General features: G+C 43.2%; 1 protein-coding gene across 1 annotated transcript in view; it reads left to right on the top strand.

Annotated features, from left to right (window-relative positions):
• The window catches only part of LOC112074737 (phospholipid phosphatase-related protein type 1-like), a 60,159-nt gene extending 43,695 nt beyond the window's left edge, over positions 1–16,464 (top strand). The window contains 4 exon segments of the mRNA XM_024141844.2: positions 4,054–4,271; positions 4,274–4,306; positions 14,874–15,050; positions 16,273–16,464. Of these exon segments, the coding sequence (XP_023997612.1) occupies positions 4,054–4,271; positions 4,274–4,306; positions 14,874–15,050; positions 16,273–16,449 (605 nt within the window). The 3' untranslated portion in view covers positions 16,450–16,464.
• The last annotated feature ends 5,748 nt before the right edge of the window (positions 16,465–22,212 follow it).

Here is a 22,212-nt window from a genome sequence, read left to right as displayed (position 1 = left end):
TTTTTAGGGGCGTCATAGCAAAGGGGGGTGAATACATATTCACACATCACTTTTACGTTAAAATATATTGGAATCTTTTGAAACAAGTATATATTTTTCTACATTTACTTCACCAATTTGGACTATTTGTGTATGTCCATTACATGAAATCCAAATAAAAATCCATTATAGCTTGTAATGTTACAAAATAAGATGAATGCCAAGGGGGGTGAATACCTTTTGCACTGTACATCCCAGCTGGCATCCTTCTGCAGCTTTCCTAAAAATAGAAGATTTTTTTTTATATAATAGATATCCTAAATTATAATAATTTTGAACTGATTTCCTGGTGATTTTACTTCATTATGTCCAACAATGAAAATATATCATCTGTTCCCAAGCATAAAGAGAGAGACGTGATCGTATCCCAATGTAATCAAGTTTGACAAAAATTCTGTTTTTGTCAATGCTGAATCTGTTTGGGATTATTGCGGTTCATTTGTAGCAACATCCGCCTGACCATCCCTCAAGGTAAAATAGGCTGCTGATTGTAATTATGGACCCCGCCTTATGTCAAAAGAGAGGAATAGGATGCCACTTTCAGTGTTTCTATTTGTATTTATTATGGATCCCATTAGTTCCTGTCAAAGCAGCACTACTCTTCTGGGGTTTATTATAGATCCCCATTAGTTCCTGCCAAAAGCAGCAGCTACTCTTCCTGGGGTTTATTATGGATCCCCATTAGTTCCTGCCAAGGCACCAGCTACTCTTCCTGGGGTTTATTATGGATCCCCATTAGTTCCTGCAAAGCAGCAGCTACTCTTCCTGGGGTTTATTATGGATCCCCATTATTACCTGCCAAGGCAGCAGCTACTCTTCCTGGGGTTTGTTATGGATCCCATTAGTAGCTGCCAAGGCAGCAGCTACTCTTCCTGGGGTTTATTATGATCCCCATTCATTCCTGCCAAAGCAGCAGCTACTCTTCCTGGGATCCAGCAAAATTAAGGAGTTTATACAATTTTTAAAACATTACAATACATTCAAGATTCACAAAACACGGTGTGCCCAAGGCCCTACTCCACCACTACCACATATCTACAGTACTAAATCCATGTGTATGTATAGTGCATATGTTATCGTGGTGTGTGTGTGTGTGTGTGTGTGTGTGTGGTGTGTGTTGTGTGTGTGGTGTGTTGTGTGTGTGGTGTGTGTGTGTGTGTGTGTGTGTGTGTGTGTGTGTTTGTGTGTGGTGTTGTGTGTGTGCCAATCTTTGTGTCTCTTCACAGTCCCGCTGTTCCATAAGGTGTTTTTTTATTTGTTTTAAATGGGTGTCCGAGTTGTGCCAGTAGTTTAGACAGACAGCTTGGTGCTTTCAACATGTCAATACTCTCATAAAATAAAAGTAGTGATGAAGTCAATCTTCCTCCACTTTCAGCCAGGAGAGATTGCACATATTATTAATATTAGCTCTCTGTGTACATCCAAGGGCCAGCCGTGCTGCCCTGTCTGAGCCAATTTTTGTGGCACCTTTTGTGGCACCTGAACAGTGGTCAGGGTGACAAAACTAGGGCCTGTAGGACTGCCTTTGATAGTGTTGTTAAGAAGGTAGAAACTAGGCCTGCAGGACCTGCCTTGTTGATAGTGTTGTTAAGAAGGTAGAACTAGGGCCTGTAGGACCTGCTTGTTGATAGTGTTGTTAAGAAGGTAGAAACTAGGCCTGTAGACCTGCCTTGTGATAGTGTTGTTAAGAAGGTAGAAACTAGGGCCTGTAGGAACTGCCTTGATGATAGTGTTGTTAAGAAGGTAGAAACTAGGGCCTGTAGGACCTCTTGTTGATAGTGTTGTTAAGAAGGTAGAAACTAGGGCCTGTAGACCTGCCTTGTTGATAGTGTTGTTAAGAAGGTAGAAACTAGGGCCTGTAGGACCTGCCTTGTTGATAGTGTTGTTAAGAAGGTAGAAACTAGGGCTCTGTAGGACCTGCCTTGTTGATAGTGTTGTTAAGAAGGTAGAAACTAGGCCTGTAGGACCTGCTTGTTGATAGTGTGTTAAGAAGGTAGAAACTAGAGCTGTAGGACCTGCCTTGTTGACAGGTGTGTTAAGAAGGTAGAAACTAGAGCCTGTAGGACCTGCCTTGTTGATAGTTGTTAAGAAGGTAGAAACTAGGGCCTTAGGATGCCTTGCTGATAGTCTTGTTAAGAAGGTAGAAACTAGGGCTTAGGACCTGCCTTGTTGATCGTCTTGTTAAGAAGGTAGAAACTAGGACTGTAGGACCTGCCTTGCTGATAGTGTTGTTAAGAAGGCAGAGCAGTGCTTATTATGGCAGACTTCAAACTTCTTTTGACCATGACAGTTTACAATCTAGGGTTACTCCAAACAGTTTAGTCACCTCACTTGCTCAATTTACACATTATTCATTAGTAGATTTAGTTGAGGTTTAGGGTTTATGAGTGATTTTGTCCAAATACAATGCGTTTAGTTTTAGAAATATTTGGGCTAACTTATTCCTGGCCACCCACTCTGAAATTAACTGCAGCTCTTTGTTTAGTGTTGCAGTTGATTTCAGTCACTCTAGTAGCTGACGTGTGTAGTGTTGAGTCATCCGCATACATCATAGACACTGGCTTCTCTCAAAGTCAGTGGCATTGTTGTCAATTTCTGTTGTCAATTTTTGTTTACTAGATGAAATAGCATTGTAATCTGGTCAAACACCATTTTTTCCAGAAGTTTACTAAGGTTTTTGGGTAACATGCTGATGGTCAGCTATTGAGGTGGTAAAGGGTGCTTAGTAGTCTCTTGGAACAACAGGCCGGTTCTCCTCAGTGTTTAAGTCTCTTGGAACACAGGCCGGTTTCTCCTCATGTTTAATAGCCTCTATTGGAACACAGGCAGGTTCTCCTCAGTGTTTAATAGTCTATTGACACAGGCAGGTTCTCCTCAGTGTTTTAATAGTCCTCTTGGAAAGAAGGTTCTCCTCATTTTAATAGTCTCTTGGAACACAGGCAGGTTCTCCTCAAGTGTTTAATAGTCTCTTTGGAAACACGGCCGGTTCTCCTCAGTGTTTTAATAGTCTCTTGGACACAGGCAGGTTCTCCTCAGTGTTTAATAGTCTCTTGGAACACAGGCCGGTTCTCCTCAGTGTTTAATAGTCTCTTGGAACACAGGCAGGTTCTCCTCAGTGTTTAATAGTCTCTTGGAACACAGGCAGGTTTCTCCTCAGTGTTTAATAGTCTCTTGGAACACAGGCAGGTCTCCTCAGTGTTAATAGTCTCTTGGAAACAGGCAGTTCTCCTTCAGTGGTTTAATAGTCTCTTGGAACACAGGCAGGTTCTCCTCAGTGTTTAAATAGTCTCTTGGAACACAGGCCGGTTCTCCTCAGTGTTTAATAGTCTCTTGGAACACAGGCAGTTTCTCCTCAGTGTTTAATAGTCTCTTGGAACACAGGCAGGTTCTCCTCAGTGTTATAGTCTCTTGGAACACAGGCAGGTTCTCCCTGCAGTGTTAATAGTCTCTTGTTGCTAATGGTTAGTATAATGTATTCCTCATGTGTAAATATTGACTTCATCAGGGACCCAGTGGAATATAGTCTGGAGCTAAACCCTCCGTTTTGTCTTTCTTTTTGTCCCAAATTACATTATATTCCCTATATAGTGTCACTACTTTTGACCAGAGCCCTATCGACCCCTACGAGCTCTGATGAAAAGTAGTGCACTATAACAGGGAATATTGGTATAATTTGGGATGCAGCCTTCTGTGCTGGAAGTTCTAGGGTTTAGTTCTCTGAATGGGGCTTCATGGAGCTGTGTCTCATTCTCTGCAAACCCAGATGGTTGCTTGTCCCCTGCCAACTCTGGGCTGGTTGACTCTACCTGCAGGTGTATTTGAGCTCAGGCCTGTTTGCCAATCAAGTCTCTCTCGCCCCCCCCCCCCCCCCCCCCCCCCGGTCTGTTTGCGCTTAGCCTGTTTGCCAAACAAGTCTCTGTCTCTCTCCCTCTCCCTCTCCCTCTCTCCCTCCCCCCCAGGTCTGTTTGCGCTCAGCCTTTTTTGCCAACCAAGTCTCTCTGTCTTCCCCTGCAGGTGTGTTTGCATTCGGCCTGTTTGCCACAGACATCTTTGTGAATGCTGGCCAGGTAGTGACCGGTAACCTGGCGCCGTACTTCCTGTCTGTGTGTAAGCCCAACTACACCGGCACCGAGTGTCGCTTCAACCACCAGTTCATCTCCAACGGTAACATTTGTACCGGCAGCCCGGCCGTCTGGAGAACGCTCGACCGCTCTTTCCCTTCCAAAGACGCCCATCGCTCAGCGTCTACTCCGCTGTCTATGTCACGGTGAGTTTTACTGCAACGGTCTCTATGATGAAGCTGCTGACACTGGCTGTCCCTGTGTTGTTGATAATGATGATGAAGAGGGTGATGATGGTGTTAGGTTCTAAATTCTGGTTACAAATAATCCAGACAGAACTCCGAGAAAACTCAAGTAGATTTATTCACCACACCCTTGGTGTTGCAACTGCCAAGACAAGAATACAAATCACAAGCACACAATATATTTATAACTTCTGACTGAAGTAAAAGATATAAAACAGTATCCCTTAATCACAGCAAGTATTTACTACTAAATAAATGATTTTATTACAACTAATAAGCGGATCATGCAATTGTAAAAGAGCTCATTATGCAACTAAAACGTGTTTGTAGTCATCAGTGGTCGTAACAGTCCCTCCTCAGTGATCACATGATCTACACCCCTATAGTGATCACATGAGAGGGAAGATTGTGGACTGGACCATCCAGCTGATGTTTAACCTTGATGAGAAGGAGATTGTGGCCTGGACCATCCAGCTGATGTTTAACCTTGATGAGAGGGAGATTGTAGCCTGGACCATCCAGCTGATGTTTAACCTTGATGAGAGGGAGATTGTGGCCTGGACCATCCAGCTGATGTTTAACCTTGATGAGGAAGGAGATTGTGGCCTGGACCATCCCAGCTGATGTTTAACCTTGATGAGAGGGAGATTGTGGCCTGGACCATCCAGATGATGTTTAACCTTGATGAGAGGGAGATTGTGGCCTGGACCATCCAGCTGATGTTTAACCTTGATGAGAGGGAGATTGTGGCCTGGACCAATCCAGCTGATGTTTAACCTTGATGAGAGGGAGATTGTGCCTGGACCATCCAGCTGATGTTAACCTTGATGAGAGGGAGATTGTGGCCAGGACCATCCAGCTGATGTTTAACCTTGATGAGAGGGAGATTGTGGCCTGGACTATCCAGCTGATGTTTAACCTTGATGAGAGGGAGATTGTGGCCGGACTATCCAGCTGATGTTTTAACCTTGATGAGAGGGAGATTTGTGTCCTGGACCATCCAGATGATGTTTAACCTTGATGAGAGGGAGATGTGGACCTGGACCATCCAGCTGATTATCACCCTTGATGAGAGGGAGATTGTAGCCTGGACCGTCCAGCTGATTATCAACCCTTGATGAGAGGGATATTGTGGCCTGGACCATCCAGCTGATGTTTAACCTTGAATGGAGAGGGAGATTGTGGCCTGGACCATCCAGCTGATGTTTAACCTTGATGAGAGGGAGATTGTGTCCTGGACCATCCAGATGATGTTTAACCTTGATGAGAGGGAGATTGTGGACTGGACCATCCAGCTGATTATCACCCTTGATGGAGAGGGAGATTGTAGCCTGGACCGTCCAGCTGATTATCACCCTTGATGAGAGGGAGATTGTGGCCTGGACCATCCAGCTGATGTTTAACCTTGATGAGAGGGAGATTGTAGCCTGGACCATCCAGCTGATGTTTAACCTTGATGAGAAGGAGATTGGGCCAGGACCATCCAGCTGATGTTTAACCTTGATGAGAGGGATTGTGGCCTGGACCGTCCAGCTGATGTTTAACCTTGATGAGAGGGAGATTGTGGCCTGGACCATCCAGCTGATTATCACCCTTGAGAAGGAGATCATCCAACTTATTTGTCGAATGGGACTCATGATCTTCTGCTGAGCTCTGTGAAAATAGGTCCCGAGGGGGGAGTGTGGTGGAGGAGAGTGAATGCTCAGGAGAGAGGGGGGAGTGTTCTGGAGGAGGGTGAATGCTCAGGAGAGAGGGGGGAGTGTTCTGGAGGAGGTGAAATGCTCAGGAGAGAGGGAGGAGTGTGGTGGAGGAAGAGTGAATGCTCAGAGAGAGGGAGGAGTCTGGTGGAGGAGAGTGAATGTTCAGCAGAGAGGGGGAGTGTGGTGGAGGAGAGTGAATGCTGAGGAGTGTGGTGGAGGAGATGGACGCTCAATGAGAGAGGGGGAGTGTGGTGGAGGAGAGTGAATGCTCAGGAGAAGAGGGAGGAGTGTGGTGGAGGAGAGTGGATGCTCAGGAGAGAGGAGGAGTGTGGTGGAGGAGAGTGAATGTTCAGGAGAGAGGGGGGAGTGTGGTGGAGGAGCGAATGTTCAGGAGAGAGGGAAGAGTGTGGTGGATGAGAGTGAAATGTTCAGCAAGAGGGGGGGAGTGTGGTGGAGGAGACGAAAAGCTGAGGAGGTGTGGTGGAGGGAGAGTGGACGCCTCATGAGAGAGGGGGATTGTGGTGGAGGAGAGTGAGAATGCTCAGGAGAGAGGGAGGAGTGTGGTGGAGGAGAGTGGATGCTCAGGAGAGAGGGAGAGTGTGGTGGAGGAGAAGTGAATGCTCAGGAGAGAGGGGGAGTTGTGGTGGAGGAGAGTGAATGCTCAGGAGAAGGAGGAGTGTGGTGGAGGAGAGTGAATGTTCAGGAGAGAGGGGGGAGTGTGGTGGAGGAGAGTGAATGTTCAGCAGAGAGGGGGAGTGTGAGTGGAGAGTGGACGCATTCAGGGGATAGGAGCAGAGGGAGAGTTGTGTAGAGGAGAGTGAATGTTCATGGAGAGAGGGGGGAGTGTGGTGGATGAGAGTGAATGTTCAGGAGAGAGGGGGGAGTGTGGTGGAGGAGAGTGAATGTTCAGGAGAGAGGGGGGAGTGTGGTGGAGGAGAGCGAAAGCTCTCAGATCCCCAGCTGGAATCCCAGCAGCAGTGCAGCAGGCAACGGGAGTAGGTGTCACACCCACTTGGGAGAAGCTTTTATTTCTGGAGGCAGATTTCTTGTAGAAAATGCCAGTGAATGATCTTTGAACAGCAGGAGGGGGTTTCAAAGACTCCTGCCGCTTGTTGGGTCCAAAGGCCTCGACACATTTCACTTCACACATCAGTGCTAATTGTTGTTGTATCTGGACTGTCCTAGCAAACCTGGCAGTCTTAACTCAGCATTTAGTCTCTGTAAAGTAAAATATACCACTGTAATGTATTTTATTTTTCATTTTACTTTTCTTCTTGGCTTTCAAAATAGCATCAGACCAAACACTACTCCCTCAGTTCCAGGTTGGATGGTGTCCTCAGGTCTCTGCTGTTTGTTTGCTAGAGCACACTTTGTATAGCTGGGAAAAATAAAAGCAGTAATGTCTCCGGTTAATTTTGGTCAAAATTAGGTTGTAGGTTTGGAGTTTTGATCTGGAGTGAAGGTTATATTGTGGAGGGTAGTATCCTGCATATGTCCCTGACGAAAAATCCAAGTTTATATAACTCCAAATCTATCCTTTTTTGTAAAAAACATGTTGAAAAATGTGAGAGCTCCCATGCAGCTGTGTCTCTCTCTCTCTATTTCTCTCACACACACTCGGGTTGGTTTGATTTCATCAGCGACATCACACAGGGTTGGTTTGAATGCAGGCAGGAGAGACCGTCTCGTCTGGACCTTAAATGTTGAAGTCCCCATTCTGCTCGCTCCAGATTCCTTCCTGCAAAAACAATTACTCTGTCCCAGACACAACCCACTGTCATGACGTTGACCTCTTTGGGTATAGCGAGCACCATCCCCCTCTCTCTGTCTCCTACACTCAGGCTGCTGCGACCTCAGGTCGTACATTCCTGGAGGAGATGATCTCCTCATGGCCACAGTATAGAGACAGAGTGAATTTTCATAGATAGAACAAAGGAATTTCTTCCACCTCACAGAACTTGAGGTCCGAACAACATGTATGTTCTGGAGAAGGTATAAAATATCGGTGAAGAATCCAGCTACGAACTGGTCCGTTTGGTACAATTTTGTGAAACTCATGAGAGACAATACGGCCACATTACCATAACGCTGTTTATATAATAGCCTCAGTTATGAGGCTTGCATCTAATTGCTGTACAGGATGAATGAGGAAAGATTCAACTATTTGTGAAATTTTGTAATGATGTAATGTGAGAGAATTGTATTTCTGTGTAAAGTTTCACTTAAGTCACTGGCACGCCCCCATGAACACAGCCAGGACTTGGTGTCATGAGACAGCCTTTTTCTGCTCTTCCGAATAAAACCCTCACCTTGAGAATTTCTCAACAGACCATGTTTCTCTCAATTACGAGAGGACAAAGGTTGTAGACCAGCTTACCTCGATAACGAGAGGGCCAAGGTTTGAGACGATTGCTGAATATTTTAATCATCCCACGCGGTTAAACTCTTAGACTATCGATACCGACAGAATAAGAACAAGTCTTTGATACTAATTACTAGTCTGCAGCTAGGAATTCGGTATCGTTGAACGCGAAGACCGACAACCGCCGAAACTTCTATTCTATAACGACATGAATGAATGTCACTCTGAACTATCCATTCTAAATACGACAGAGAGAGAGAGGACGGACAGACTCTCCAACAGAAACAACATTTTCAACAGAGATCCCGACGACACACTGAGCGTAAATATATATATTGATTGCAATTGTTCCAGAATGAGTGAGCGTTCATATGCAAAGGATTAGCATTTCAATTGTTATAATTATCAACTGTGTGTTGTCTTATCTCAGTCGACCCCCACTTCCCTTTTGTACACCAAGCCGCGATGCCGGTTTATCCCACTAGGGAAACTCCGCTATCATTTCCTTGTAACTATCTACTGTTTGTTTCTGCATTTCTGTGAATTACTGTGTTAGTAAAAACATGATTTAAGACAATTGATGTACGGATGACTCATAGTGAAGACAGAGTTCGTGCAGATAACCAAGAATTTACAACTTTCAGATGAGACTGAAATAAGGTGACGATTAATATTGACTGCTATTGATGTAAAATATTACAAGGTCTTTAAGAGTTTATTCAGAAGATAACAGCGCTATAAATATTATTTCGTGGTGCCCCGACTTTCTAGTTAATTACATTTACATGATTATCTCGATCAGGTAATATTAATTACAGAGAAAGGATTTTATAGAATAGCATGTCATATCACTTAATCCGGCAAAGACACGACAACCCCCCCTCAAAGTATGGTTGTGTTATCACCCAGAACCACTGTAGGTGCAGAGCACTGTGTGGGACCCAGACCAGCACTGTCCCAACACTCCAGATATTTTTTTCACTTTACCTGTGAATACACACACTGCAATGCATGGGTCATTTTCCGACAGTAAGACAACATAGATTCAACCAAAACTGACATTCATCATTAATATGTGACATATAAATAATGGCGCCTGGGACTCTCATCGGTCTCCCAGTAACCACTTTGTGTAGTGTGAGTCCAGTGGTTGCATTCATTGACGGCCTCAATACCTCTTTTTCTCTTTAGGTGGACACTACTGGTACCTGTGTAACCCAGATGTACCTCTTGTCTTGCTTTTATTTTCCTTATTCTTGAAACTATTTTGGGGTTGCTCGGGGCAGCAGCGACAACTCATTCTGGTTCAAAGTTGGTAGAATTAATTCAGCTAGCAATGCAGCTTGTACTATCTTTTCCAAGGTGGAATATTGATTCATCACTCCGGCAATAGCAGCCTTTATAGTGGGTTCAAGGTGGAGGTACAAAGTAGTACACAATGTTTCTTCCATCATATTGCCGTAATCACTGACTCCCTCTTTAGGACCCTGAATAAATGTAATGATTTTGTTCACATCTGATCTGAAAAGAAGTTTCCCAACAGCATGAGCCACATATGAGGTTGCTGGATCACATGCCTCACGCTGAGGGGTTTTGGTGAAGTTCCAGGAGTTGCGTCAACATTGCTCTAGAGCCTCTTAAGGATCGGACACTTAAAAAAAAAAAAAAATCACCTAAAAGGACATACCCAAATCTAACTGCCTGGTACTCAGGACCTGAAACAAGGATATGCATATTCTTGATACCGTTTGAAATGAAACACTTTGACGTTTGTGGAAATGTGAAATTAATGTAGGAGAATATAACACATTAGATATGGTATTAGACAATTCAAACAAAAAAAATGTGTTTTCTATATAATTTTTTCAATCTTTGAAATACAAGATAAAGGACATAATATAATATTGCAGTTTAGGCGCAATTTAGATTTTGGCCACAAGATGGCAGCAGTCTGTGCAGATTGCTATATTGCTATATTGCACAGTACTTCAAACAATAGCATGGTATTTTTTCACTGTAATAGCTACTGTAAATTGGGCTGTGCAGTTAGATTAACAAGTATTTAAGCATTCGGCCTTCATAAGACGTCCTGGAAAGTTTGCTGTTACTTACAACGTCATTCTAGTCACATTAGCGCACGTTAGATCAACCGTCCCGGTATAGGGACACCAATCCCGTAGAGGTTGCGCCAACATTGCTCTAGGTAGGAGAGAGCGGACTATGTGATCATAATCGCCCGTGTGTAATACAAATATCCGGCCCTGTTTTCTCAGGAAACTGATAAATTCCTGACCCTCTTTAACTGTGTCAGGCACTTCTTTCATTATGCTACGCATTTCACCAATAATCAACTGTTGGTGTTGATTTTTCTACCGGCTGGAAGTCTGGCGGTCTGGAGGGATTTCCTCCCTCTGGGATTACTAGCCCAGGATAATAAGTAACTGGGACTGTATGACAACGAACCGGTTGCACATCTCTATGGTTCCCCAGGTCTTTTGTATCGGTAATCCATTCCAGGACCACTGTGTGGACTGGTAATGTGCCCATTTACTGCCTCCCTCAACCCATAACACTCCTTTTCCTCTTTAAGAGAGGGATATAGTGGAGAGGTAACCCGTTTAGCCTAGGATACATGATATCCCAGGGGAGGGGTGGCCAGCGCATATACCCCCATGATATCCCGGGGTGAACAAGGGAGGAGTGGCCAGCGCATATACCCCCCCATGATATCCCGGGGTATATACCCCCATGATATCCGGGGTGAACAAGGGAGGAGTGGCCAGCGTATACCCCCCATGATATCCCGGGGTGAACAAGGGAGGAGTGGCCAGCGCATATACACCCCATGATATCCCGGGGTGAACAAGGGAGGAGTGGCCCAGCGCATATACCCGCCCCAATGATATCCCGGGGTGAACAAGGAGGAGGTGGCCAGCGCATATACCCCCCATGATATCCCGGGGTGAACAAGGGAGGAGTGGCCAGCGCATATACCCCCCATGATATCCCGGGGTGAACAAGGGAGGAGTGGCCAGCGCATATACCCCCCCATGATCCCGGGGTGAACAAGGGAGGAGTGGCCAGCGCATATACCCCCATGATATCCCGGGGTGAACAAGGGAGGAGTGGCCAGCGCAAATATACCCGCCCATGATATCCGGGGTGAACAAGGGAGGAGTGGCCAGCGCATATACCCCCCATGATATCCCGGGGTGAACAAGGGAGGAGTGCCAGCGCATATACCCCCCCCCCCCATGATTTCGCCCCCCCCCCCCCCCATGATATCCCGGGGTGAACGGGGGAGGGGTGGCCAGGGCATTTAACCCCCCATGTGTTCTGATGCTGCTGGAGGGTAAGATGTTGAATTTTGATAATTTTCCAGAGGTCTTGGTTCTGACCAAATCGATGAGCTCATGTTTTACTAGTCGGTTGCCTGGACAAGCTGAGACTGTAGGTCTTTGATTTTAACTTTATTGGTTCTGTTGATACAACGCCGACATCAAAACCTTGTGTTTTAAGCTTGTGATTTCTCCTTGATATCACTGTGCCACACCACAACAGAATATGTGTGTTCTTTATTTGAAAAACACTGACCAAATTTTACTCGAGCCGAATTGGTAGATTGCTGGTGCGCGTCTTTCAGCGTATCCGTGGCTTTGTTAGATGTGTCCTCTTCTACTCCCTTTTACGGTGTCAGGAACCCGGATGCCCTTTCAATAGTTATTTCTGCCCCTCACCCGGCAGTATCTAGGGTGTTTCCTCACCCACGTCTGTAATACTAGCCTTTTATTTAAAAAAAATTCCAAGGTATTGTAGGTGCTTAATACATTTGTGAAGCTACCTAATGATTCCGGTGATTGACGACACTAGAGTACAATAATTTACCAAGGGAGACTCTACGGAAGGTTGATGTGGATAACAGGAAGGTGTAAGATTCCACCCTCCCTCCTCAAATATCACTGTTCCCAGGTCAACCACGGTGGTTTTCCTATTTCCACCTAAATCGATCTCAGTTATCTGCCCGAATAGGACTCAAACCAACCTCCTTACTAAGTTTTGACGGTCAATACACATAAATTGTTCTCAAACAACTTCTTAATACTACTATTGTTCTCTAACCACCGTCATAATTTACAGGAAACTGTCATTTTCGTCTACCGACAATGTCTCATCCTTCACGGGTCGTTATTAATGGAAAACGCCTACGTTTTCCTCCTGGTATGACTTCCACGGGACTCGTTGAATAACGTAGACTTTCAATATGGACTTACTTCTCGACAACCGAACGTACTAGTATACAAATGTGGAAACATTGCCACATACCACACAATAAACAGGGTTTAACCATCCCCTAGGACTAGGGGTTGAAGTCCACTAGGAGGGTTTAACTATCCCCTAGGACTAGGGGTTGAAGTCCCCTAGGAGGGTTTAACTATCCCCTAGGACTAGGGGTTGAAGTCCGTTAGGAGGGTTTAACTATCCCCTAGGACTAGGGGTTGAAGTCCGTTAGGAGGGTCGAGGGGAGTGGCCGACCCTACGACATTACTGCAACCCCTAGTCCTAGTGGACTTCAACCTCTAATCCTAGGGGATGGTTAATCCCTCGTAGTGGACTTCAACCCCTAGTCCTAGGGGATGGTTAAACCCTCCTAGTGGACTTCAACCCCTAGTCCTAGGGGATGATTAAACCCTCCTTGTGGACTTCAACCCCTAATCCTAGGGGATAGTTAAACCCTCCTAGTGGACTTCAACCCCTAGTCCTAGGGGATGGTTAAACCCTCCTAACGGACTTCAACCCCTAGTCCTAGTGGACTTCAACCCCTAGTCCTAGTGGACTTCAACCCCTAGTCCTAGTGGACTTCAACCCCTAGTCCTAGGGGATAGTTAAACCCTCCTAGGCACGTAGTCCCTAGGAGTCTAACCTATATGCATAGTCTAAACTATATGGAGGCTTACCCTCTTGAGCAGGCCGTCCCGGGCAGTGCCCAGTCTAACCAATATTGAGGCTAAACCCCTAGGTCTATACCCAGTTGGCCTACTGAATAAATCCAGGCTTTCTAGGTCTGTTTCCCATCATTTATATTCAGCCTATGACCCTCATCTCACCGCAAGATGTCAGAAAGAGTGGAAACGGGTGTAGAGGAACTCTCATACCTCGTTTTGTGTGCAGGTTCCTGTTCCTGTTCCTGGTTCCTGTCCTACTCTCTGGTTGAACTGAATATCACGGTGAATCCTGCCGACAACACAACTTGTTAGGTTCTATGGTCTGGTACAATAATCCAGATGGACTCTGAGAAAACTTGAAGCTAGATTTATTCACCACAGTAGGTGTTGCAGTTGCCAAGACAACAATACAGCTGCCAAGACCCCCCACCCCCACCCCACTTTATTTTTCTAGGATGAACACCTCTTATACTGGGCAGATGGTGTTATCGTGTCCCAGCTTGAGTCCAGAACCTTTATACTCCCCCACGTCTCTCACAGGTCCTCCTTTCAGTCAGGAGAGGCCTTGAGTTAGGGGACTAAACATTACTGCAGTCCACTACATAATTACTCTTCTCATACACAAGGAGAACACTATTTTCAATCTCCGAGAATATGTAAAAACAATCTATTCATACGAAGAGGATATGATGATATAACGCAGTAAATATATAAAACTGTAATGTACAACCTAAACCACTAACTCAATAACACGTTTTTACTACTAATTAACTGATTATTACTACTAATAAGCAGATTATGCAATTATAAAATAACTCATTATGCAACTAAAACGTGCTCTAGTCATTAGTATTTAACAATGGCAATGATGGTGGGGATAATGATGATGAGAGTAATGATTATGAGATTGATGATGATGAGAGTAATTATGATGAAAACAATGATGATGGTTTGGATGATGAGGGTGATGATGATGGTGAGGGTGATGGTGATGTGATGGTGTTAAGAATGATGTTGATGAGGATGGTGATAAGAATGATGTTGATGATTGTGATGGTGATGATGAGAATGATTATGGTGATGGTGGTTATGATAATGGTGATGATAATGGTTTGTTATGGTGATGATGATTATGGTGATGGTGATGATGATAATGAGTATGGCGATGATGATAATGGTGATTATGGTGATGGTGATGATGGTAATGGTGATTATGATAATGGTGATGATGATAATGGTGATTATGGTGATGGTAATGGTGATAATGGTAACGGTGATAATGGTGATGGTAATGACTAAACACACACTGACAGTTTGTGTCAATGGGATATGTATTCCTTCTCCCCTGTTTTACAGAGGCTGGTAATTCAGTCATAGTGTTGTCTCTTATTGAGCTCTGTTTTTCAGATCTAGAGTAGCCGTCTGTTTTACAGAGGCAGGCTGTTCTGTTCATAGAGATGGATACAGTATTTTTTCATCTCTGTGGTTCTGTCTCACCATGTTCCGGTGTCTTGTTGTTCCAGATGTACATCACTAGCACCATAAAGACTAAGAGTAGCCGTCTGGCCAAACCAGTGCTGTGCCTGGGTACCCTGTGTACAGCCTTCCTCACCGGGCTCAACCGGGTCTCGGAGTACCGGAACCACTGTTCTGATGTCATCGCTGGGTTCGTCTTGGGCAGCTCTATCGCTCTCTTTCTGGTGAGGACTAATGTTTTTTTTTATCTCTTCCTGGTGAGAACGAATGTTTATTTATCTCTTCCTTGTTAGGACTAATGTTTATGGATCTCTTCCTGGTTAGGACTAATGTTTATTTATCTCTTCCTGGTGAGGACTAATGTTTCTTTATCTCTTCCTGGTGAGGACTGTTTATTTATCTCTTCCTTGTTAGGACTAATGTTTATTTATCTCTTCCTGGTGAGGACTAATGTTAATTTATCTCTTCCTGGTTAGGACTGATGTTTATTTATCTCTTCCTGGTTAGGACTAATGTTTAATAATCTCTTCCTGGTTAGGACTAATGTTTCTTTATCTCTTCCTGGTGAGGACTAATGTTTATTTATCTCTTCCTGGTNGTTAGGACTAATGTTTAATAATCTCTTCCTGGTTAGGACTAATGTTTCTTTATCTCTTCCTGGTGAGGACTAATGTTTATTTATCTCTTCCTGGTTAGGACTAACATTTCTTTATCTCTTCCTGGTTAGGACTAATGTTTATTTATTTCTTCCTGGTGAGGACTAATGTTTATTTATCTCTTCCAGGTTAGGACGAATGTTTATTTATCTCTTCCTGGTTAGGACTAACATGTTTTTATCTCTTCCTGGTTAGGCCTAAAGTTTATTTACCAGACACTGGGAGACAAATTCACCTTTCGGCAGGACTATAACCTTAAACACAATGCCAAATATACACTGATTATACCTGACATTAGGAACCCCTTCCTAATATTGAGGAAGCTGCCATCAGAACAGCCTCAATTTGTCAGGGAATGGACTCTACATGGTGTCTAAAGCGTTCTACGAAGATGCTGGCCCATGTTGACTCCAATGCTTCCCACAGTTGTGTCAAGTTGGCTGGATGTCCTTTGGGTGGTGGACCATTCTTGATACCCACAGAAAACTGTTGAGTTTGAAATTGCCAGCAGTGTTGCAGTTCTTGGCACACACAAACCGGTGCTCCTGGGACCTTTTAACATACCCCGTTCAAAGTCACTTAAATCTTTTGTTTACCCTCTGAATGGCACACATACACAATCCATGTCTCAATTGTCTCAAGGCTTAAAATTCCTTATTTATCCTGTGTTCTCCCATTGCTCTACACTGATTTATTTAAGTGGATTTAGCAAGTGACATCAATCAGCCTATGTCATGGAAAGAGGAGGTGTTCTTAATGTTTTGTCCCCTCTGCGGTGTGTCTCCTTCAGGGTATCTGTGTGGTGAACAACTTTAAAGGAGCCCACTCGACTGCCACCAAGCAGAAGACTGAAGATTACCGTGGTCTCCCTTTAATGGCCTTCCCCCGCGTCCAGAGCCCCCTGGAGACACTCAGCGCACAGGTAATAACACTGCTGTTCAATATTACTGCACAGGTATCCACTTAACACTGCTGTTCAATATTACTGCACAACACTGCTGTTCAATATTACTGCACAGGTATCCACTTAACACTACTGTTCAATATTACTGCAACAGTAAACACTAACACTGCTGTTCAATGATTTCCTACTAGCATCGAGTAACCAGTCCACATGGTGAGTTAACACTATATCTCGTTCTATAGTTCCTAAGATCTATGCACTTTATGAAACCCTGTATGTTCGAGATATATACAAATGTCGAGAGGGTATTTCTACACCCTTAAACACTACTGTTCATGTATTACGTCACAGGATTATAACATTCTTAACCCTGGCCACGTTGTTCCGATATTAATATAGCTCATCAGGTCACTTGCGCGACTTTAACACTGTGCTGCTTCAATGATTACTCACAAATACACTGTTGACTGATTCCCAATGATTATGACTGCACTTGGTCAATATTTACTGCAACAGAGTATTCCACTTAATCACAACTGTCATGATTACATGCAAGGTAATCCACTTAATCACTTGTGCTCAGTCTCAAATATACGGTCTAACGTAGTGTTATCCATTAACCCTAGCTTGCTCTTCAATAATACGTGCACTTTAAACACTTGAGACAGCTAGTGTCTATAATGAATAGCTGCAACCGCTCATCCTCACTTACCCACTAACAATTAGTTGTGTCAACCATGCCTCCCACGTTGCACAAGTTAGACCGTACAATTATACTCTGCTGATAATCGACTATTGTACGGTCACATGGAGTAACACTTCACTTCGTGTCAATCTTCACAAGGGGATAAACATAACACTTCTGTTCAAATCTACGTGCTTAACATTTCTGTTCAATAATACGTTGATTACCTGCTGTTCACAGTATTCACTGTACAGTATCATTAGACACTACTGTTCAATATTACTGCACAGGTAAAACACTTAACACTGCTGTTTCAATATACTGCACAGGTAAACACTTAACCACTACCTCTGTTCAATAATATACGTGCACGGTAAACACTGCTGGTTGCAATATTACTGTACAGGTATCAACTTAACACTGCTGTTTCAATATTACTGCAAGGTAAACACTTAACACTGCTGTTCAATATTACTGCCACAGGTAAACACTTAACACTGCTGTTCAATAATACTGCACAGGTATCCACTTAACACTGCTGTTCAATAATACTTCCACAGGTAAACCACTTAACACTACTGTTCAATACTACTGCACAGGTAAAACTAACACTACTGTTCAATATGACTGCACAGGCATCCACTTAATACTACTGTTCAAACTCAGTAATGTAATCTGATTACATTTCAGTTACTTTTAGATACTTTCCCCTTAAGAGGCGTTTAGAAGAAGACAACAATGTATGTTACCAATTGAACGACATCCATTGCAGGATAAATCAATGTTAAAGTTTACATAGATGGATGTAAAATGTTACTTTATGGGTTGGTTATCTAGACTTCTAACCCATTTCTTTCTATTACATATAATAAAATGATTAAATTATATCTTTACATTAATATGTATAATTTATAAGTCCAAAAATAGATGTAAGGCACAAATAACAAAATGAGAGAGCAGCAGTGTGATTTCATCAATGTGCTATGTAGATATCAATAATAAGTGATATCCGTAGACGTAGACTACACCACCGCTGTCGTCCTGACCTCCAAGCGTTTATTCAAGTTGGATAAATTTGAATGACAACAGCAGTCACACCAATGGAAGAGAGAACTTGGACTGTAGCCCACAAAAATACTATTTCGCTCTTTTCCCACGATCCATCAAACACATTTGGTGTGTGTCATCATAGTGGTCTCTGACTGGTGGTCATCATTTGGTGTGTCATCATAGGTGGTCTCTGATTGGTGGTCATCATTTGGTTTGTGTCATCATAGTGGTCTCTGACTGGTGGTCATCATTTGGTGTGTCATCATAGTGGTCTCTGATTGGTGGTCATCATTTGGTGTGTCATCATAGTGGTCTCTGACTGGGTGTCATCATTTGGTTGTTGTATCATAGTGTCTCGACTGGTGGTCATCATTTGGTGTGTCATCATAGTGGTCTCTGATTGGTGGTCATCATTTGGTGTGTCATCATAGTGGTCTCTGACTGGTGGTCAGACTCGCTCAGGGGGAACAAACTTTTTTCAAAGGTATCGGTAATCTGATTACAATATTGTTGCTGGTAACGTAACAGATTACAGTTACCGTTTTCTTGTAATCCCTTACATGTAACGGATTATATGTAATCGTTACTCCTCAACCCTGACCATACTATACTGAACTATACTATACTGAACTATACTATACTGGACTATACTATACTGGACTGTACTAAACTGTACTATACCGGCCAATACTATACCGCACTATATCGGACAATACTATGCCGGGCTATACTGGACCATACTATACCAGACCATACTATACCGGACAATACTATACTGGACACTACTATAATGGACTATACTGGGCTATAATATACTGGACTATACTGGACTATACTATACTGGACTATCCTACACTGGACCATACTATACCGGGCTATACTATGCTGGACTATACTATTCTGGACTATAGTGGACTATACTGGACCGTACTACACTGGACTATGCTGATCCATACTACACTGGACTATGCTGGACTATACTGGGCTATACCGGACTATACCGGACTATACTATACAGAACTATACTATACATGACTATACTACGCTGGACTATACTATACAGAACTATACTATCCAGGGCTATACTACGCTGGACTATAATGGACTGTACTATCCTGTGATATGCTATACTGGGCCATACTGGACTATACTATACCGGACTGTACTATATTGGACTATACTGGACCATACTATACCGTAACATACCGGACTAAACTATACTGCACTATACTGGACTATACCGGACCATACTATACTGGGCTGTACTACACCGCACTATACTGGACAATACTATACTGTACCATACTATACCGGGCTATACTATGCTGGACTATACTATTCTGGACTATAGTGGACTATACTGGACCATACTTTACTGGACTATGCTGGACTATACTATAGTGGACTATACTGGACCATACTATACCGGGCTATACTATGCTGGACTATACTATTCTGGACTATACCGGACTATACCGGACTATACTATACAGAACTATACTATACATGACTATACTATACTGGACTATACTATACAGAACTATACTATACATGACTATACTACGCTGGACTATACTCTACAGAACTATACTATACATGACTATACTACGCTGGACTATACTCTACAGAACTATACTATACATGACTATACTACGCTGGACTATAATGGACTGTACTATCCTGTGATATGCTATACTGGGCCATACTGGACTATACTATACCGGACTGTACTATACTGGACTATACTGGACCATACTATACCGTAGCATACCGGACTAAACTATACTGCACTATACTGGACTATACCGGACCATACTATACTGGGCTGTACTACACCGCACTATACTGGACAATACTATACAGTACCCTACTATGCCGGACAATACTATACCAGAGTATACTATGCCGGACTATGCTGGGCCATACTATACTGGGCTGTACTACACCACACTATACTGGGCTATACTATACTGTACTATACTGGGGCATACTATACTGGACCATACTATGCTGTACTGGGCTATGCTATACTGGACTATACCGGGCTATACTGGACCATACTATACTAAACTGGACAATACTATACTGGACTATACTGGACCATACTATACAGGACCATACTATATCGGACTATACCATACTTGACTATACTACACCGGGCTATACTACACTGGACTTTACTGGACTATACTATACTGGACTATACTATTCTGGACTATAGTGGGCTATCCTGGACCATACTTTACTGGACTATGCGGGTCCATACTACACTGGACTATGCTGGACTATATTGGACTATACAGGACTATACTATACAGGACTATACTATACCGGACTATACTACACTGGACTATACTGGACTATACTGGACTATACTGGACTATACTGGACTATACTACACTGGACTATACTGGACTATACTGGACTATACTGGACTATACTATACAGGACTATACTATACTGGACTATACTGGACTATACTGGACTATACTGGAACTATACTTATACAGACTATACTATACCAGGACTATACTATACAGGACTATACTAATACCGGACTATACTCACCTGGACTAATACTGGACTATACTGGACCTATACTGGACTATACTATCAGGACTATACCTACAACTGGTATACTGGACTTATACTGGACTATACTGGATCTATGTGGACTATACAGGACTATACTATACCGACTATAAATAATCGGGGCTTGGACTATACTGGACTATACTATACTGGCTATACTGTCACTGAGACTATCTGTGATATGCTATACTGGGCATACTGGACTATACTATACCGGACTGGTGCTATACTGGACTATATTGATATAGTGACTATACTATACAGGACTATACTGATGCATGACTGCTACTATACTGGACTATACTATCCAGGGCTATACTATACTGACTATACTATCCAGGGCTTATACTATACTGGACTATTACTATCCAGGGCTATACTATACTGACTATACTATCCAGGGCTATACTATACTGACTATTACTATCCAGGGCTATACTATACTGATATACTATCCAGGGCTATATCTATCCAGGGCTATACTATACAGGACTATACTATCCAGGGCTATACTATACTGACTATAGCTATCCAGGGCTATACTAATACTGGACTATACTATCCAGGGCTATACTATCCAGGGCTATACTATTAGCAGGACTATACTATCGCAGGGCTATACTATACTGACTATACTGATCCAGGGCTATACTATACTGCTAAACTATCCAGGGCTAATACTATACTTGACTATAACTAAATCCAGGGCTTATACTATCCAGGGCTATACTATTACAGGACATACTATCCAGGGCTATACTATCCAGTGGCTATACTATAGACAGGAGCTATACTATCCAGGGCTATACTATACTGACTCCAATACCTATCCAGGACTTACTATCCAAGGGCTAATACTATACCAGGACTATACTATCCAGGCTATACTATACAGGACTATACTATCCAGGGCTATACTATAACAGGACTATACTATTCCAAGGGCTATACTATACTGACTATACTATGCCAGGGCTATACTATACAGGACTATACTATCCAGGGCTCTATACTAGTAAAGAACTATACTATCCAGGGCCTATACTATACCGGACTATACTATCCAGGGCTATATATACTGACTATACTATCCAGGGCTATACTATACAGGACTATACTATCCAGGGCTATACTATACAGGACTATACTATCCAGGGCTATACTCATACAGGACTATACTATCCAGGGCTATACTATAGAGGACTATACTAATCCAGGGCTATTACTATACAGGACTATACTATCCAGGGCTTATCTATACAGGTCTATATCTATCCAGGCTATACTTATACTGACTATACTATCCAGGGCTATACTATCGCAGGCTATATATAAGGACTATACTATCCAGGGCTATACTAATACTGACTATTACTTTCAGGGCTATACTATACCTGACTATAACTATCCAGGGCTATACTATCCAGTGGGTGCTATACTAATACAGGACTATACTATCCAGGGCTATACTAATACAGGGCACTATACTATCCAGGGCT

The sequence above is a fragment of the Salvelinus sp. IW2-2015 genome, unplaced genomic scaffold (assembly GCF_002910315.2).
Source record: "Salvelinus sp. IW2-2015 unplaced genomic scaffold, ASM291031v2 Un_scaffold2786, whole genome shotgun sequence".
NCBI lineage: Eukaryota > Metazoa > Chordata > Actinopteri > Salmoniformes > Salmonidae > Salvelinus > Salvelinus sp. IW2-2015.
This window is presented reverse-complemented; position numbering and strand designations above follow the sequence as displayed.